Here is a 19,405-nt window from a genome sequence, read left to right as displayed (position 1 = left end):
TATTAGTAAATAGTAACACGTATAACTTACTAATTATAATATATAATCAATAAAATGTAGTATAAAACTTAAAAAGCTTTTAAAGTCTGCTTTTTAACAAAGTCATATTAAGTCTTGAAATATTTATTTTAAACAAAATAGTTCTTAGTTGTGTTTATAAGTTGTTTATTAGTAATAAATAAATAAATACTTATATCATATATATCATAGGAAAAATAATAATTTATTAATGTTTTCTGTATTCTCAACAGGAAGTTAAATTAAAAACTGTATTTAATTGCTACTAAAGTCCCCTGTTAAACATATTTTATTGAATGGCACTAAATTGCCTACTTCTTGCGCCGTTATAACATCATTTTTACGTCACTATAAAAATATAAACACAAGGATAAAACAGAAAATCTAATTTTTAAAAAATCCAGTAAAATGTTTTTCTTTTAAACTCTGCCTTAGCAGGTAACATGAATGGAATTACTAAAAACTTCTATCGTGGAATGAAATTTATTATACTTTTCTTTGATATTTTTCGTTTTGATTTTGTTGAAAATAATACATCATCAGTAGACGGTCATTCGGTTGTCGCTGCTTAATTCCGATTCTATATGATTCCATATAAATATATAATACACTTAAACTTTCCCATGCAGATAATGGCCTTACCGGCTTACCCAAATTGACAGTGGCTTTTGAAAGATCAACTGACATTTTCATTAATACGTTTTCTTAACTTATTATTATTTTTTTTTACTTACATATTGTAGGCCCAAACTTTTGTAAAGTGTATTATTTTTCATAGTTCTCATTATTACATTATTTTGGTAATTTTATTTTTAAAAAAAATTTGCAAATCTCTTTTTTCAAGAATTGTGTTAAAATATAACATATGAAAAACTAACAGTTTTTAAATATTATATTACATAAAATAGAAAAGTGAAGGCTTGTAAAATTGTTTGGTGTAAAACTAATTTCATCGTTGTTAACATTAAAATGCATGGTTAATATATTTGAGGTATGTCTTAATTTGAAAAAATTTGCATTTAATTTAAAAATATGTAAAACTATTTTTTACCGTAAAATTGTTATAATTAGTTTTCACTACTAAATTACGGCTAAAACTTTAAAATATCTAAGGTTACCAATTTTCAAAAATAATTTATATGAATATTTAAATTATTAACCTCTATATTAAGTAATTTATTCATAAATACTTAAATACATTTTAAGTTTAGGTAGTTAGGTAAGATAATAAGTATAGTGGAATATATAATATATTCTATATATTTAGTAACTAGGTGGATATGTACAAGGACAAAGCTTTAACCTAATGAGTTATTGATTTAAAGTAAATGTATTTTCAATAGTTAATATTATTTAACTGTATTTTTCTTTCTTATATATTTATATCATATCATAAAGTTATTAAACATTCATGTAGTATAATAATTTTAGGCTTTTAATATATTTTTACAAAAAGTTATAAAAAGTGTTGAACGTTTTGAGCGTCACGAACTATAATTCAAAAACTTGAAAATCGTCGAATACAACCATGTTATAATTTAATTTACCTTTTCGAGACAATTAATTGGGGTTTTAAATTGAACATATAAATATGTAGTTGATATGTCATTTTTTCCAATTTCTCACTAATTATATACTGCCGTATTCGGAGAATACTAATGCACTGTGACTAAAGAAATATACTATAATTTTTTATTTGTTTTGTGACTGAACACCAAGGCATATTATTCGCAACAACACGCGCATCTATGTGTATCTAGTTATCGTTATATTTTTAACATAAACATAATATTATATTAAAGTTACACTTTTTATCTGTATCAGTAGGGTAAAATAAAAAACATATTTCACACACGTGTATAAGCACGAATCACTGAATTCAATGAATGTTTAATACAATTATAAATCCAAAAAAACAATCATCGCGATCTTGAATTAAAATTAACAATACAACAATACGCATATAAAAAGAAAGTATTGAGTTTAAGTTTTTTTTTTTTTGGAAGTAGATACTTGTAACAAGTATGTACAATTATATATTATAAATATCGAAAAACCCATAAACGTAACAGGTCCGGTAGTCACTGTACGTGACATAAAGAAATAACGATGCATATATACTGTATTTAATAAAGTGTGACTAGTGAAATGAGTGAGAATGGAAAAAAAATAAATAACCGACGTACTAGAGTGGTACGTACATCCATTACGGAGCTAACGCATAGCGTAGTGAAAAAGTGGTGGTGGTGTTAGATTTCTATGGTTAGTGGTCCGTGACACCCTCTGTGGGAGCGATGGTTAAACGCAAATCAAAGTGATTTTTAAAATTAAGTTAAGCAATAATCGTTCGAAGTCCGGCAAATGTGTATTGTGTCGAGCCATATAGATCTCCAATAGTCGTCACGTCAACATGGCGCGTCTCGAGATCGTGCAATTTTTGGCCGTTGTAAGTTTACGTATGGGATCTATTTTCCAAAAATTCTTTATTAGTTTTAATTCTGTCACGATTTATGTAACGATCATGTTTATTTCATACGTACAACAGCATAAAATACGTTGAATTACCTGCATATGTTATTATGACTATGTTTTTTATGTTGGCAGATTGTGATCATCGTACAACATTTGACACATTTGGTCGAATGTGAAGACAAAAGGTAAGCTATTTTTTTCTGATAATTCGATGTGTAATTTATAAAACAATAATATGACATTTATAACCGTGATCTCGAGTTTTTGATAATATTATTCATCTAAAACGTAGATATCTACTGAATACTTAATTAATATTTCTTATTTAGTTGGAAAACATACGTAGGAATCATAATTAAAAATAATAACAATAATTAATAATGTAATATTTTATACTATAGAAGTTTAAAATTAAATGTATATTAACACATGTTCAAATTTAAAAGCGTAATAATTGTTTTAGTTTATTTTTACACAAAATATTGATGTTTTATCAATAATGTTCTTAAATGATAAGAATATAGATATACCTATCATATTCTTAATGTATACAAGAAATGTGATTATTGTATAAAAAATTTTTCATTGTAAATTCCCTATGTTCATACAGAATACGAAACTTAAATAATAGTTGGTTAAAAATCTTAAATAATTTATTAATAATTATTAAACCTACTTGATTGATAGATACCGGTAGATCGGGATTTAATTGTATATATTTAACGCCAATTCTTCATATAATATTTTTTCTTATTAAAGTTATAAATTAAAATATAAAAATACTAATTTTTAATTGTATATTTCATTCCTTATAAATTCATATTCAAAATTTAAATATTTTTCATTATACTATATTAATGATAAGATAAAATTAATATAGCCAATATAGGTAATATTGTTTAGTACAATTTTATTTCGTTTGGTAATTTGGTATTTTTCAACCGCATGGTTGTAATGTTAATACAATATCATATTACATGACATACATAATTTAGTCAGTATGATTAATGATGTTTTAATGAAATAAATCTATTTATTTAATTCATAAACGTATCATTATTAAATATTAAGTATTATAAATTCTAAATAATATTATTAAAAAAAAGATTATATTATTATGTTACGGTTTCAACAATAATAATTATTAGTCGATTCCAAAAATAATAATAAAATTAATTTAAATTGAATTATACAAATTGTTTTTTTTTTTAAATAAATATACTAAACCAATCTATTTAAGGGTTGTTAAATAATAATTTTAATTTTTTTATTTATTCGCATTTATGTGTCTTTGATGGTAAGATAAAAAAAATAAATAAATATGCAATTGTTCAAATTATAAATAATATTTTTAACATTATTTAAAAACTTATTATAACTAAGACTGTGACCATTAACTCATTCATTTTTTTTTTCAATTCGTGGAAAGTACTAAATTCGGTTAACTTAACTTCTAGTGCATTAAAATATAAATAGATATGCAAAATAAATTTTGCTTATTTTAATGTTTTGAGCATATTACTGGATAATATGTTTTTTTTTTTTAAATATTTGAACATATTTTTATAATTTATTATTATAATATTATTTAGAATAACCTGGAAATCGTATACACTTTTATGCACTTTTTTTAGAAACTGATGATTCCAATAATAAGAAAAAATAACTTTTAAATTGTTATGTTGTAAATAAATACAAATATTATGTGTGTACCTACTTGATTTTATTTATTATCTTTAAAAGCTCAACTGTAGAATATTTTTAATTTACGAGAAGGCGAATGACAATAAACGTATACGTAATATAAACAAGATTTATTTAAATAATTTCATTTATTTTACATGGATTTTTTCTACCTGTCGTCAACTTTTGAGACAAAAAATGCTTCTGAGACTATGTAGTCTTAGTATTTTTAAAAAATAATTAAGAAAACAAAAATAGTTTAAGAAAAAATGAAAAATGTTACGCTAAACCAATTTTCAAAGAAATTAATTTCTTTATTTTATTATAATTTAAAGATAAATAGTCGTAAAAAACATAAAATAAATACCAAGTACTTATATTATAATTTTGTATACATAGTAAAATTTTCAAAATATTTGAAGTATTTTTTCACAATTGTAATTTTTAAATTTTTTTACCGTCAATTCAAATTTAACACATTCATTATAGCAACCCACTCGAAATTACTACCGTAGAGTAATAATCACTTACTTTACTATTACTTTTATTTATACCTAATTAATATTTTTTAATTTAATTTATATACTTTTATTGCATTTAAAACATATTTGTTTATAATAAGAGATTATTTCTTTTAAACAAATAATTAACATATTAATTCAATAATATTGACCATTTATTTGGATCATATTATATAATATATAAACGTAATTCTATATGCGAACAATGTTATAATTTTTTGATGTTTGCATAGTATTTTATATTCCATGTTTTTTGAAAATCTAATAAATATTGTATAATATTTTGCGGAAACTAATTACAATAAATAAAAACTTAAAAAATATTTTTATATTAATGTTTCTATATCGCATCAACAGTTTTAAAGTGTGATTTGTTATGCTGTTTTATGTAACGGCCTGTTTATACAAATCTTAACGCTAGTTAAATAATAACACTATTTTAGAAATTAAAGACTAATAATTATACGAATCAGTATACTAATAGAATAATGGACATTATTATGTAAATTCGAAAATAATATGATATAGGTATCGATGTTGTAATCAGTAACTTATAATATACGGAAAGGAGTCACTCCCGCAAGACCAACAAACTTGTTACTTTTATAAGTTTATTTATTATACACGTTATGTTTAAATTAAATATTTTTGTTTTTAATTTTACGATTAAAAAATAAAATATTCCATTTAAGTAGTTAAAAGTTAACAATGTAGTAATATAAATGAAGTTATTACATTACTTAACTCATTTTCAGTTAGAAGTTTCAATTTTATGAATAATGAAGTAGTTTTACTAAAAATATCTTTTGAAAGCCTTCTACATTGGAGAAAAATATTAAAAATTTTCCGAGTTTAAAATATTTAAAATTAAATATCATTTAGCTTAATTTTTTTGTGTGACACAAAATTGTAATTTTTATTAATTATTTATTTATTTTTATAATTTATATCTATATTTTCTTGAATAATCGTATAATAATGTAGCTAAAGAATTTAAAATCATACAATAAATTTACATGAAAAATACTTTATAAATTATTCTTTACTTAACAACCTAATGGGTACTACTGTCTACTATTATAATTTATTGCATTCAAATCATTTAAGCAAATATTTAAGTTAATTATATGAATATTTAATTCAAATTTTGAAATAATACAGGTTTTGAAATCTTCTAAACACAACTTACAACTAAGTATACTTTTTACTTTTAGTAATTCTTGTTAAAACTTAATATAATTCTATTAAACATAAATAAATTTAGAAATTGGTAAGACTTATAATTTTTTTTATGGCTATTATACTTATTATAGTTAAATAGTATGCGATATTAGTGTCTAATATACAAATTGTCAGTATTACGAAAGAACGTTTAGGTGAATAATTTTGGTTAGCATGTTTATTATTATTATTATTATTGTTTTTTTTTTATCCATTAATATCTGTTATATATTCAAGAATCCGACATAAGTCTTGAAATAAAAACGAATTATTTACTCTAGTGTGACGGGTTCTGGTGTAGTAGACAATCAATCGAGAACGCTTGATTGCATTTCAATGACACGTGACCACGTTACGTTAGAAGTTTAATAAACATTATGTTATATAAGACTTAGTCGACCAGCTGTGCCAAATATCTGAAAATAAGTTCTCTATTAATACTTATAATTAATTTAATGTAAATCGTAAATGACGAAAAACTAGTTGTGAATTTAAACTTAAATTAAAAAACTATATTGTTAGTGTATACCTAATAACTGTACTGAAGTTAAAAATGATAGTTTTAAGTAAATATTAAATTTACTATTTAATTCTAAAATATTAGGAGTATACAATATCTATGATTGTCAATCGTAATTAGTATATTATGCTTATGTAGCGAGTACAAGAGTACAAATTAGGCCAAAGATGATATTATGATAATAATATTGACATGACTATTGTTTTCTATGAAAGACAGTTTTATAAATATGATAATAATTTGTTAATACATTTTTATTTCACACAATGACTTCGTGTTTTAAAGATGTAGACAAGTGGGTATTGCTCTGATATACGGTAGGTATCGAGTGGATTACTACGATAAAGGTATTACATTTAAATCCCGTGATATAACATTGAAAAACAATTCTGAGTGGAGACAGTCTCTATCAGCCTATATTACGAAGTATATTATGTGTTTTTGATACTATTATAACTAAGTAAATTATTTTACCATTAGTAATACAGTAATTTGAATTAATTTTTGCCAAAAACATTAAATTTAAAAATATCATTGTGTGCATAAAATATAATGATATACATAACAATTTGATGTCTCTACAAATAATGCTTTTAAACTTACAAAATTAAAAATATCGTTATTCATAGTTTTAATAAATAATTTTGTCTAAATTTGAATCTAAAATAACCAAAAATAATTAAGTTTATGTAATATTTTTTATATTTTTTAGTTTCAGTATGAATTTTGAATTAAATTTTCTATACATTTTACCCGGTAAATAATTTTTTATCGACATTTACAAAAAAAAAAAATTTAATGTCTATAAATATAGTTTAAAAAAAGTCAAAATAACTTAAAGATTATATTATGTATAAAAATGATCATATAAATATTTGGTAAATATTGCAAGTATTTTATTTTATTAGTATTATTTCTTTATCGAGTTAAACCAAAAAAAAAAAAACAAAATTAATCCCATGAAAAACTGGATTTGCATGATTTGCAAAAATTCCCGTTTTTCTTTTTTTTCTTTTTCCAATAAGTTACTTCTAAAGAAAAATACTTTCAAATTTTAAATGTTGACTAAAGTACTACCTAGATCGACTTTTTTATTCGAAATCGTCCTCAAAGTTTAAAGTTGAAATAATTTTATTTACTATTAATCTTGTATATATTATACATAAAAAATAAAAATATAAAACACACATTGTTGTACAATTAATGCGTTAATCGCTTCTCTCAAAATCTAAAATAATTTACAGTAAAATACTGTTATAAAAATATATTAACAACTTAAAAATTGTATATCAAATAATATAATAATGTATTTAAAATCAATGCATTGATATATTTTGTTATGTAGATAGTAGGTATAAAAAAATCTCTTTAACTTATTATACTTAAGATAAATTATATATTAAATATGAACTAATGTGGTATTAGCTGTTATACGATTTATAAGATAAAAGACAAAGTATATTTATGTTTGATAACGATTTTCAAACTGATCCTTAAATATAAAGAATTGCAGATATGTACCTCTTATTTAGTTACTGTTAAACAATTTTAAATTCTGCAGTGAGCAGTAAAATAATATGCCAGACAACAAAAATTACTAAAAATCTAAATTCCGGAGATAGTCTATCTGCGATGTTCACTGGAGCATATCGCACTAAGTATGGGCACTTCACGAAATATTTTAGGCTAGTGTTAGGACAAGCACGACAATCATCCAATAATGTATAATATATAGGTACTATAATAAATAATGGTGATGTCACGCCTGGCTTCTTATTCTCAGGATCGTAATTTTTATGCCCCGGCGGATAAAAACAATACATCACCACCATCACCACGTGGTACTGATGGATCCAAAAATGAAAACTATGACGCACACAAAACCGTACTCGGATAGGTCATTGTCGTCATCTGTCTCGTCCTCGTCTGCCGAGGTAGACTATCAGCAGCAACGAGATCACCATCGTCACTATCAACGTCAACGACAGCAACAGCAGCAGCAGCAGCAGCAACAGCAGCAGCAATCCGAAGAAGCCGAAAGTCATCCGCTGTCGTACTTCCAACAGCGCACGACCATTAGAACCAGCGATCCAAACACGATGTATCCGATCTCACGACCGCAGCCGTTGCAGACGTACTCCACTTGGCCGGCCAGGCAGAAGAGGTCCAAAGTCATAGCTAGATTGGTGTACAACCATTAAACCCACTGTTTTTTTTAAATTTTATTTATTTTCCACTCTCGTTGTTCGTTTCATATACTTTTTTTAATATAAAATGTTTACAGTTGTACTTTATATTACAAAAATTCCTTTGGCGTACATAATATAAGAGTAGCCGTGTAGGATGAGGTTGCTGTTAGCGTCAAATCATACGGATATTACAATACTTATAATAAACAATTTCGTACCCAATACTTGACAATGATATATTTTTTAAATAGTTTCTTTGAAAAACTCGGTAATGTATTCACAAAATTAATTTTTAATATACGGCAACCAATCCAATGACCATTAACTTGGCGTGCATTTAGTACGAAGACCGATTTATAGTTCTATTAAATATCTGCAGTAGACTGAGTATGCTCAATAGCAAAGTTTTTAATTATTTTCAACTACTGCCATTTTGTTAGATAATATTACAATTTATAGAAAAAAACATTGAATTCGATCATCGTTCAAAGAGACAAAAAAATAAGGTTTTTATGCGGAGTGATACCATTGCATATTATAATTATTGGCGCCTATAGATATATAAATATAATATTAATAGGCAGTAGTAATAATAGCGTGTACTGTGTACTATAATATATAGTTAATATAGATAACAATTGTTTTATTTTTCATTTTATTTTAATAATCTGCAGTGTACATCATTTTTTTTACATTTATTAATTTTTATTAGTATGTATATATATTATATATTTTTATATACTATTTTACTGTACTAATAAATCATACATGATAAATGTAATAGTTAATATATAAGGAATTTAGAATTATTTTTTTAAAAATGTGATGTTAATAATAATATCATGTTCAATATTTTTATTTTGTTTTCAATTTTTTTGTTACGATATGAATTTATTATTTCAGACAAAATGTTTAGTTTAGTTTTTTATAAATCTACAAAAGAAGAAAAATCATAGAACAAATTAACAATTTTTTTCAAATTATTCAATTTATTGAATGTAAATGATTTATTTAAAAGTAAAGTAAAATAATAGTTATTTTTAGGACGGTTTTATCGTCAGTACAGGTTATAGTTATATATTATTCTATGATACAAATATTATGATTTTATAATGTTTATTTCTTATACATAGGTATTTTGTTATTATTTTTTTTTAATAGTATTGGTAATTAAATTTTAAATATAAATAGTTCAAAGAAATGAGAAATTTTCTGTCATCATCATTGTATAAAACTACACCAAATCGTATTATATGTTATTCAACATTTTGAATTTGGTAATAATTAATGGCCAATATAATGAGAGGTTGGATACCTATTAATATATATATATATATATATAAAACAATATTTTTAATACTAAAATGAAAAATGTATATTATTATAAACAAATAAATACTTGATTGTTCAATCAATAGTTTATTGTATGAATAATTTATTAGTAATACTTTGTTAGTTTAGAAAACTGTCCTCTGCCTGCGTCCACTTCTCAGTCTTTTCCTCTTGTACGAACTTTAAATACTTATATAAATAATTAATTTCATTGCATAATAAATTATGTAATTTTTCAAAACTTAATTTGTTATTTGTTTGTGATTACTATACAATGAAAAATCTAGACGGTCAGTCGGCTATCGTTGCTTGCACAGTGATCAATTGTCATTAGAAGTTCTCATTCGATTTTCTCCAATATCTCAATTGCAGAATTGTTTGTTCTAAGGTAAATTTAAATTAACCATAATCATATTTTTACTATATAATATACAATAGTAATTTATGATGTAAACGAATACTAATGAGTCGTGACTAACGAATTAATTAAATACATTAAAATGTTTTAATAAATTAATATCTACAAATATAATAATAAAACAATGCAATTTATTTGAAATGTTAAAATTTAGGAAATATTTAACCATAAAATAAATGAATTAACAATTTAAATCACGCAATCGATGTCATGCATGTGTAAAAAAACAATTTTCAAACTCTTCGAAGTAGACCATACTTGTGAGATCTGCTGGCTTTACTGGAACTGCATGTACTCGTAAAAACTCCGTGGTTACCACTGTCGCTTATTATTGAGAACATTTAATAAAAATATAATTTAAGCAAGATAAACACAATTTTATATACACCTACATTTATCTAGATAAAGATAAAATCATATCCTTATGATAAATAAATAATGAGATCCGTGTATCTTTGCGTTAATTAAAGTAATTAGGAAGTGTTTAGGAAGAATTGCGTTCATATTTTAATAGACTAAATTAAATGTGTAAGGTATATTATTGTAGAAGACAACATATTATATAAATGCATATTACAGGATTAATTAATTAAACACAAAATTCTAACTACTTGAAAAAAACGTAATTGCATATTGTGATTTAATAATATACTGTCTATAATTTCTTTTATTACCGACATTTGCCCTTGATATTGACTCTTATGCGATTGAGTGTTTAAGATCTATCTAGGTAAGTTGGTATAAGTAGGATATATTTTCTATCGAGAAAAACCATTAGATATACAACATCATATAAACCACACAATAATTATTTACATAACATATTATAAGATAAAATATAAGCAGTTATTTTCAGTGTTATAATATAGTTTTATTAATTGACCTCACCGGGCCTTACAATTTTAACTTAAATAAGTCTATCTCTCTTTCGTTTTCCATTTTGCTTTAATTAAAATATAATATGTTTAATAAAAACACAATTACAAGGATTAATTTTATGATTTTTTTATTTCTTAATATTTTGAAAATATTAAGAAATAAAAAAAATGATCAACCAATACTTAAAAGTCAACGGAAATCCAATATCGTAATGATTGCCGATTGATATTCGTCTTTATATATTTACAATTTACATCAAAAATATTTTCACGATATTAAAAAAAGCAAATCATGATTGAAAAACATAATAAAACTTATTTAATAATCATATTTAATCAGTAAATTTGTATCCATAAACATTTACGATTTTAAGATTTATTTTTGTTTAAATTGATCCATAAAAATTGTGTAGGCTACAATTCTTTACTATTTATTTTACAATAATAGGTAATATATTATAATCTACGATCGGAAATTATTTAAATGCCTAAAAATATTTTCGATATTTGTAAACCAAAACCAAGTTCGTGTGCTATGACCACTTTATGGAAACCTAACCTAATGTTAGAGGTCGAATAAATGAATGCTATGAACATCTACCGAATATCGATGGAATATCTGTTGTATAAATATGTGAAATTTTATGCAAATAATTTGTGTGATGTGATCCCTCTCACAAATGCGCATCCGTTTACAAAATATAGATAGATATAGTCAGTGGCGGCTATCCTTAAAAATATAGGTGTAGCGAAACATGGGAAGTAACCACCCACCCTCAATAATATTCATCAATATAACATTCCATCTACTGAATAGTTTATTCAACGTGTTAAAAAATAAAATAGTTACTATTACAATATTAAAATATTCCAAAGTATTATTCCGTATTATTCACATACGAAAAATTACATAGACAACCCATCTCACCCACGTCTAACTAACTGTGTAGCATTACCTCTACTCTATAGGACAGCCGCCACTGGATATAGTTTCACAGACAAGCGGCTGCTGCGGGCTGTCCGTCATCATGCGTTCGTCGGCGTCCGCGACGGCAGTGGACGTGACGCTGTTCAAGACCATCGGTCTGTACCAGCTGCTGTGCCCGGCCAACCGCGGCGGTTACAGCGCCCGTTCTAGGCACGCGCTGCTCACCGTGCTCGGCCTGTCGTTCGCGCTGCACGCGTTCCAGGTGCCCTGGCTGTACTACGCGCTCAACGACCTGCAGCGGTTCGCGTACATGGCCGCCGTCATCATATACGGCATGATGTGCGCGTTCAAGGGTTACGTGCTGGTGACCAACGCCGACCGGTTGTGGTCCGTGCTGGACGCGGCCGGTTACGCGTACACCGAGTGCGGGCGCCGCAACCCCCTCTGGCTGCGCCGGTGCGGGGTCACGCTGTCCGCGATGCTCCGTTCGTTCGTCGCGCTCAGCTACGCCACGCTGATCGTGTGGATCGCGCTGCCGTTTTTCGTCGACGAGTTCACGGGCATCATCAACCTGGACGGCACCGTCACCCGGTACCGCACCACCATCCACAACATGCAGTTCCCCGTCCCGTTGGCCCTGTACAACTCGCGTCCCGTCTGGATGCTCATCTACTTCACCGAGGTGGCCGTGTGCATCGTCAACGTGTTCATATGGTCCATGTTCGACTGCTACCTGGTAACCATGTGTTTCGTGCTCAACGCCCAGTTCCACACCATGTCGGCCGGTTACGTGACGCTTGGCCGTCGTCGCACCCAATCATCGCCACCGCAAACGCCCGACACGAGTACATATAACTATAGACGCTTGTTTAATGTTTATTATTATTATTATTTTATTATTATTATTATGTTTTTAAGTGGTACGATAAACCGCTTATTATTGATTCAGTGGCGCATCCAAAGCTCCACCAAACGGGTAGCGTGGAGGGAGTGGAGCTTTGAATAGCCCTCTTTTTAAAACTATAAATAATTAACTACACATATGGATGTTTCCATCTACACGACGAATATTTACGATGGAAAATTACTTTTATTTAATTTTCCCAATACGTTTTTTAGTATTGCCGTATCGCCATTTGGAACCCATACCTCAATTCATAATGCCAGTCAATTGAACGAATTCGTAAACGCTTCTTGAAAGCGAAATTCAACTGGTCTTCTCTGCCTTACTCACTCGTCGTAATTATATAATATGATATATGCGATCCTAATAGCTAATTAACTCACCGTATTTATTATATCATACCTAATTTGAAGTCCTTTTTAGTCGTCACATATTTTGTTTTTTAATCAGTGAGAAAAGTTGTTTTCATTGTGATAAAGGTATTTCAAAACGTGGTATCCTAATAATTGTAACAATAATTTCATTGCCAATTTTCACTCATTAGACATGTTCCCACTCTAAATGACATATTAATTAACTTCTTAAGTGATATATCAATTATTCTTGTTCATTTTTTATTCAATTTAATTAAAAATCACAGCACTTCCAAAAGGGACGGCATTAATATTATTATATTTTGTAAAATATAAGTAATCTATAGTGAACCTAATATTAATCAGTATTGATATTGGGTATCAACGTCTATAACCATTACATAATAATTTGTATATTACTAGTTCTATGTGACTTCAAATTAAAATCAAAACTGTTGTACAGGTGTTCGAATGAAATTAAATGATGTGGAATCGAATCATTACGATGATTTGATTGGTCACATACAGGACAATCAAAAATTAATCAAGTAAGCAATCGATTAAAAGCAAGTGCGTCAAATTCCAATTTAGTTTTAAAATTAGGCTGCCAAATTTTTAATCAGGCCAAAATTGTCCACCACCAGATCAAGTAACACAATTAAATGTATAACTGTTATAAAAGATAGGGCGATGTTCCTTTATACGTTCCAACCTATTTGAAGAGTCTCATAAACACTTTACACTCTTAAAAATACGTAAAATTAGTTTTTTTTATATAAAACCGTTAACCAGTGACCGCGGACCATATGAACAAAATTAATTTGACATTTTTTACGTATTTTTATGCATTTCGGCAACACACTTAATCGTGAATGTGAAATTTTGAAATTCAACACCTACTTATTTCCCAGATAATGTATAAAATGTAGTTTAAAAAAAAAAGAGCTCTTTAGTAGTTTAGTAGTAAATTTTATGAAAATTGCAATAATTATTATTGTTTTAAAAGGTAACGCGTAATTCCGTTCAACCTTCTAGTCTATTAATTGTAACTATCACATGATTACTTTTTATGCTTAAAAAGACGTAAAATTAGTTTTTTTTAGAAAAAGGTCAACAAGTGGCCATTGCTAATATTAGAAAAATAAAATTGACTTTTTTATCGTTTCTATGTACATATAATATTTTGGCAATCACCTAATTATGGACGTGAAGTTTCGAAGTTGAAAACTTACTCCTTTTGCCCAGATAATGCATACCATGAAGTTATAGGTACATTAACTTTTTTTTACATTACCTATACCTACTGCAATTATCTATAAATTCAATTTATATAGGTAATTTTAGTACCTTAATTTATAATGACATATACCATAAATTTAAATTAAATATTCAATTACACAAATAAAGCAGTATGCAATAAATTATTTTGAATTTGAAATTAAGAGTTACAAATATTTATAAGTTGTAATACAATAATATTAATTTTCCAAAGATCTTTGAAATTGTCAATAAAATTTTAACGTTTTAACTAAATAGAACGTAATACTTATAACAATGACGTTACGTGCATGTAAGTACTGCTTATATTTAAAAAAAAATAAGAAAAAGTTCATAATGTTAATATTATTATAATTCACATTAAATCGTTGACTATTTTTTTTAACTTTCAATAAAAAATAATAAATAAGAGGATAAGATAAACATATTGACGAACATGGTAATGCTGTGTTGTCTACTATCGCATCGGATTGTGGAAAATCTATTTTCTTTATATTAATAATAGGTATTTGCACATCATGCAATCCCTTAATATGTTTTTAAAATAAATACGTGAGGTTGATTTATTTTTATAAGCATTCCAAAGTTCAAATGTTGACGAAATTGTATAGTTGGTATAAATTTCTTGTAATTCAAAAAAAAAAATTTTCTTTACACAATTAAATTGTTATACTATTTAGACTAATTTTAAATCATTTAATACTTATTTCATAGATCTATGATACTTACACTGGTATTGATCTATATATTAAAAAAAAATAATATGCAGTAATAATATTTTATGTAAAATTATAATAATAATTATATAATATTTACAATTTTTGACAATAATTAGTTGAACTTTTCGTATTCATAATAGAAATATAAATTGCCAATATTGTTGATATATATACATCAGAGATACTCTCCTGCATTGTTTATTTAAATTAATCTACATATTTATATTTTTAGAGTGTATGACGTATTTTTTGATGTCGTACGACCCGTTGTCCTAGTCCAGATTGGAAACGGTTCATATTCAGTAATATCGTTGATATTCCTTATCTCCCTGGTAAGTATTTTGTTACAAAAAATAACGGATATCCTAATTTTATACTTGACTATTAATTACTATGCAATATATTTATTTTGAAGTTCTCTTTTGAAATACAGGTTATACGGTTATTATGATTATCCTTCAATATGACTAATAATAAAAAAAAAAGTTAAGAATGTAATTGGTTTTGTTTCGTTACAGGATCGGTTAGATTACTTTAATCAAATTATTATTGCACTTAGATTTAAATTAATATTTTAATTAGAACTTGTTAAATTATTATGATTAAAAAATTTCATAAATAATTGTATATAATAAAATATACTATTAATTATAATATTACTTATACGCTATACTTTATTCATTTAGTTATTGTGAGTTATCAACTAAAGATTTGGTTTAACTATTTTCTGTCTTTTTATTATTCAGATGTATCTTATGGGTATTCCAGTTTTATCAGCACCATTTTTAAAATTTATTTGCGGAGTAATATCGCTTACTATTGAGCTCTTTATTTTTTGTTATGGATTCAACCACATTGAAACTGCGGTAAAACAGTTTGATTTAATTCTATACTAATAATAATGATGTTTGTATTAAACTTATTAATAAAATTGTGTGATTCACACAGAAATCTGTAATAAATTTCGGATTATACAGTAGCAATTGGACTGAAATGGATTTGAAATTTAAAAAATCTTTACTATTGGCCATGAAGATGAATTCCTCCCATAAACGAGTGATGAAAATTTCACCTAATTCCGCTGTCGGTCTGGAAATGTTTGCTAGGGTTAGTATTTTAATTATATATAAATTTAATTAATTTAAAAAAAAAGTATGCACAATATACATATTAGTATATGTATATAATATATTATATATATATTATAATCTAATACCAAATGTTTGTGCTTTTTGAGATTTTAATATTTTAAATATAATATTATTATGGTAATTTTCAGGTGATGAACATGTCATACTCAATAGTTTCAGTACTACTAAACTCAAGATCTTAGAAACTTAGTGTAGAACACGAATTATCAAAGAATAGGTTGATTATTAGTTTATTTATATAAATAAATTATATGTTTTAATAATTTTTTTATAGTTTATGCTTGAACAAAATTTACGCAGTTAATAATAATCAAAATAGTTATGACATTTTTATAATTTTACTATATTTGCTATATTATTCAAAATTGTATTACTTTCAGAATATAATAATTGTATCGTTCTGTACAATATTAGTATTATTAGTGGATATTTAGGATTTGAAGATTTGTTATTGATTATACAATTTTTTTCGCTATTAATAATATATATATATATATATATATATTGTTTGATCTTAATCACAACTTTGAATGCTGTATATAGTAATGAGTTATATTTTTAACTATAAATAACATACAATTTTTTTCAAACAAAACTAATTTATTTTATAAAAATTATCATTTGATGTTGTTGAAGAGACTTGAAATCATTTGCAATTATTTATTTAAGCGATTTTTAAAGTTATTTATGCACATATTTTTACCCATTTTGGACTATTTAAAGGTATTCAATATTCTATTTTTACAATTATTGTATTGTTGAAATATACAATTATTAGCTATATATTATTATGATCATGAACAATCGTATTGTGTCGAATAAAAAATAAAAATGTAATAATCAAATTAAATACACATGATATAGTATTGCATTTCAATTGAATGTGGTAAAATATCGTATTTTATAAAATAAAGATTGCGTGTTGGGAAAACTATTAAATATTAAAATTGTTCCAGGGATCAAAAATAAAATTCGTATTCTCGGGTATATAATATTAATAACTATATCGCATACTACAATATTCTGGGATCCATAATAAAACGGTTTCGGATTAAATAAATAAATATTTACACACATCATAATATACAAGGTGATTCACTGAGCATACTCGCCCATATTTTAGATTCTGGGCGGAGCGATGAATGTATTTACTTTAAAATTATGATTTTACTATAAAACATAAAAAAAATGATTTTTCATAAAAGCGTTTTATCTATGTTATGTGCGTCAGTACCATATATTGGGTCTGAGAGAGAAAATCAAGAATGTGCTTAATTACTAATATCCTCTTAATATTAATTACAACAATTTTCAAATCAGCATAGACCCCTAAATATTTCAAACACATTAATATGGACAAATTTAAATAATTCATAAACTACTCTTTGATTTGAATACGTAATTTTTAGAAAAGTTGTCCGCTAAATAATTTACAGTAGAAAATGGAGTTTCTCATTTGAAAAATATAAGTTTGTATGTCCACAGAATACTCTATAATTATTACAAAAGTCTCAACAATTCAATTTGAGAATATAATGTTTAGGTAAATACGAGTATATTTAAAAATTCCAAAAATCAGATACTCAGATTTTTAATAACTCCGTTATTGAAGAAAAACAAAGAGATGGAACATGATTAGTAATTCACCCTGTATAATAACACGAAAATCATTTTATACGTTTATAGCATTAGACTATGTCTATATCTATTTTTTAAATGTGTACTACCTGCGTGTGTTATATTATGTATTTATGTACACCCTGCAGTACAATACAATAATTCCATAGGTGACACAAGGTAACATTAGGACAAAGAGGGTCATGTTTGCAGTCAATAGTTATTTGTTGTTTGACGTATTATGCAAACAATACACTTTATTTTCATTCTCCTAAAGTTCTTTCAACAGATAGATAGACACGTCGCTAAGATTTTAAGTTCAAGCAAGAAAGCAAGTATAATACAATACGCACAAAATGTAAGTCTTGTTTTTCACTTTGGCAGTCTAAATACACAATTTCAAATTCCATTTGAAAAAGATAAGTTAAAACAATAACTGTTTAGCAATATGTTAATACATCGTACGACAACTTGGGTATAAGTGATTTGTAACATCCACTCATCATATTTCCGTTTTATTCGGGATCAATTGCGCCAGGAATCACAAGTAAAAATACCGGGATTCAAATAAGTCACAAACATTAATTTCACTAAATAATATTAAGAATTGGTATATTTTTTTATCATTTAACTTTTCTCAACACTAAATTGATTGTTATAGATGCAATATTTTAGTACCTAAGACTAATTTTATAACTTTTATTAAAATATTCTATATTGGACAGTACTGGAAAAAATATATTTATTTTTTACATCAAATATCTTTTAATATAATATAATATTGTGAATTTTGAATATTTCCAGTATGCATTTATGTTATACAAAAAAAAATATGGAATTCAAATTAGGCGTAAAGGAAAAAGTAATGATTTATCGAATTAATTTTTTTTTTTTTTTATATAATAATCAAAAAATAGGTATCAACCGTAAAGATTTTAAACCCATCATCATAACGTATTTTATTTTTATTACACGAATAATACATTTTCATAAAACACTTATTCAAACTAATATCAATAAATCGCAAACATATAAAGATTGATATCACATGCAGTGCAATAAGCATTAGATATATTATAGAATATTTCCTATTCAAGAAATTCTTGTCAGTCATCCCGGCACGTAACACCATCATGTGGTTTTTTTCGTCGTTTGGGGCGGATTGCGTTGACCCTCCCCCCCATACTCACGCGATGACAATAT

At 26.0% G+C, this 19,405-nt stretch overlaps 2 protein-coding genes across 2 annotated transcripts; both read left to right on the top strand.

Annotated features, from left to right (window-relative positions):
- The first annotated feature begins 2,371 nt into the window (after positions 1–2,371).
- On the top strand, positions 2,372–9,418 carry LOC132932043 (uncharacterized). Its single transcript, XM_060998230.1, has 3 exons — positions 2,372–2,464; positions 2,623–2,675; positions 8,219–9,418. The coding sequence occupies exons 1-3, from the start codon at positions 2,429–2,431 to the stop codon at positions 8,634–8,636; spliced, it is 507 nt and encodes a 168-aa protein (XP_060854213.1). The 5' UTR covers positions 2,372–2,428; the 3' UTR covers positions 8,637–9,418.
- Positions 9,419–10,081: 663 nt separating this feature from the next.
- LOC132916932 (odorant receptor 46a-like) lies at positions 10,082–16,955 on the top strand. The gene is made up of 7 exons (XM_060977389.1): positions 10,082–10,344; positions 12,222–13,025; positions 13,901–13,985; positions 15,667–15,766; positions 16,181–16,300; positions 16,383–16,541; positions 16,714–16,955. The coding sequence occupies exons 2-7, from the start codon at positions 12,281–12,283 to the stop codon at positions 16,765–16,767; spliced, it is 1,263 nt and encodes a 420-aa protein (XP_060833372.1). The 5' UTR covers positions 10,082–10,344; positions 12,222–12,280; the 3' UTR covers positions 16,768–16,955.
- The last annotated feature ends 2,450 nt before the right edge of the window (positions 16,956–19,405 follow it).

Source organism: Rhopalosiphum padi, chromosome 1, assembly GCF_020882245.1.
Source record: "Rhopalosiphum padi isolate XX-2018 chromosome 1, ASM2088224v1, whole genome shotgun sequence".
In the NCBI taxonomy this organism is placed as follows: Eukaryota; Metazoa; Arthropoda; class Insecta; order Hemiptera; family Aphididae; genus Rhopalosiphum; species Rhopalosiphum padi.
This window is presented reverse-complemented; position numbering and strand designations above follow the sequence as displayed.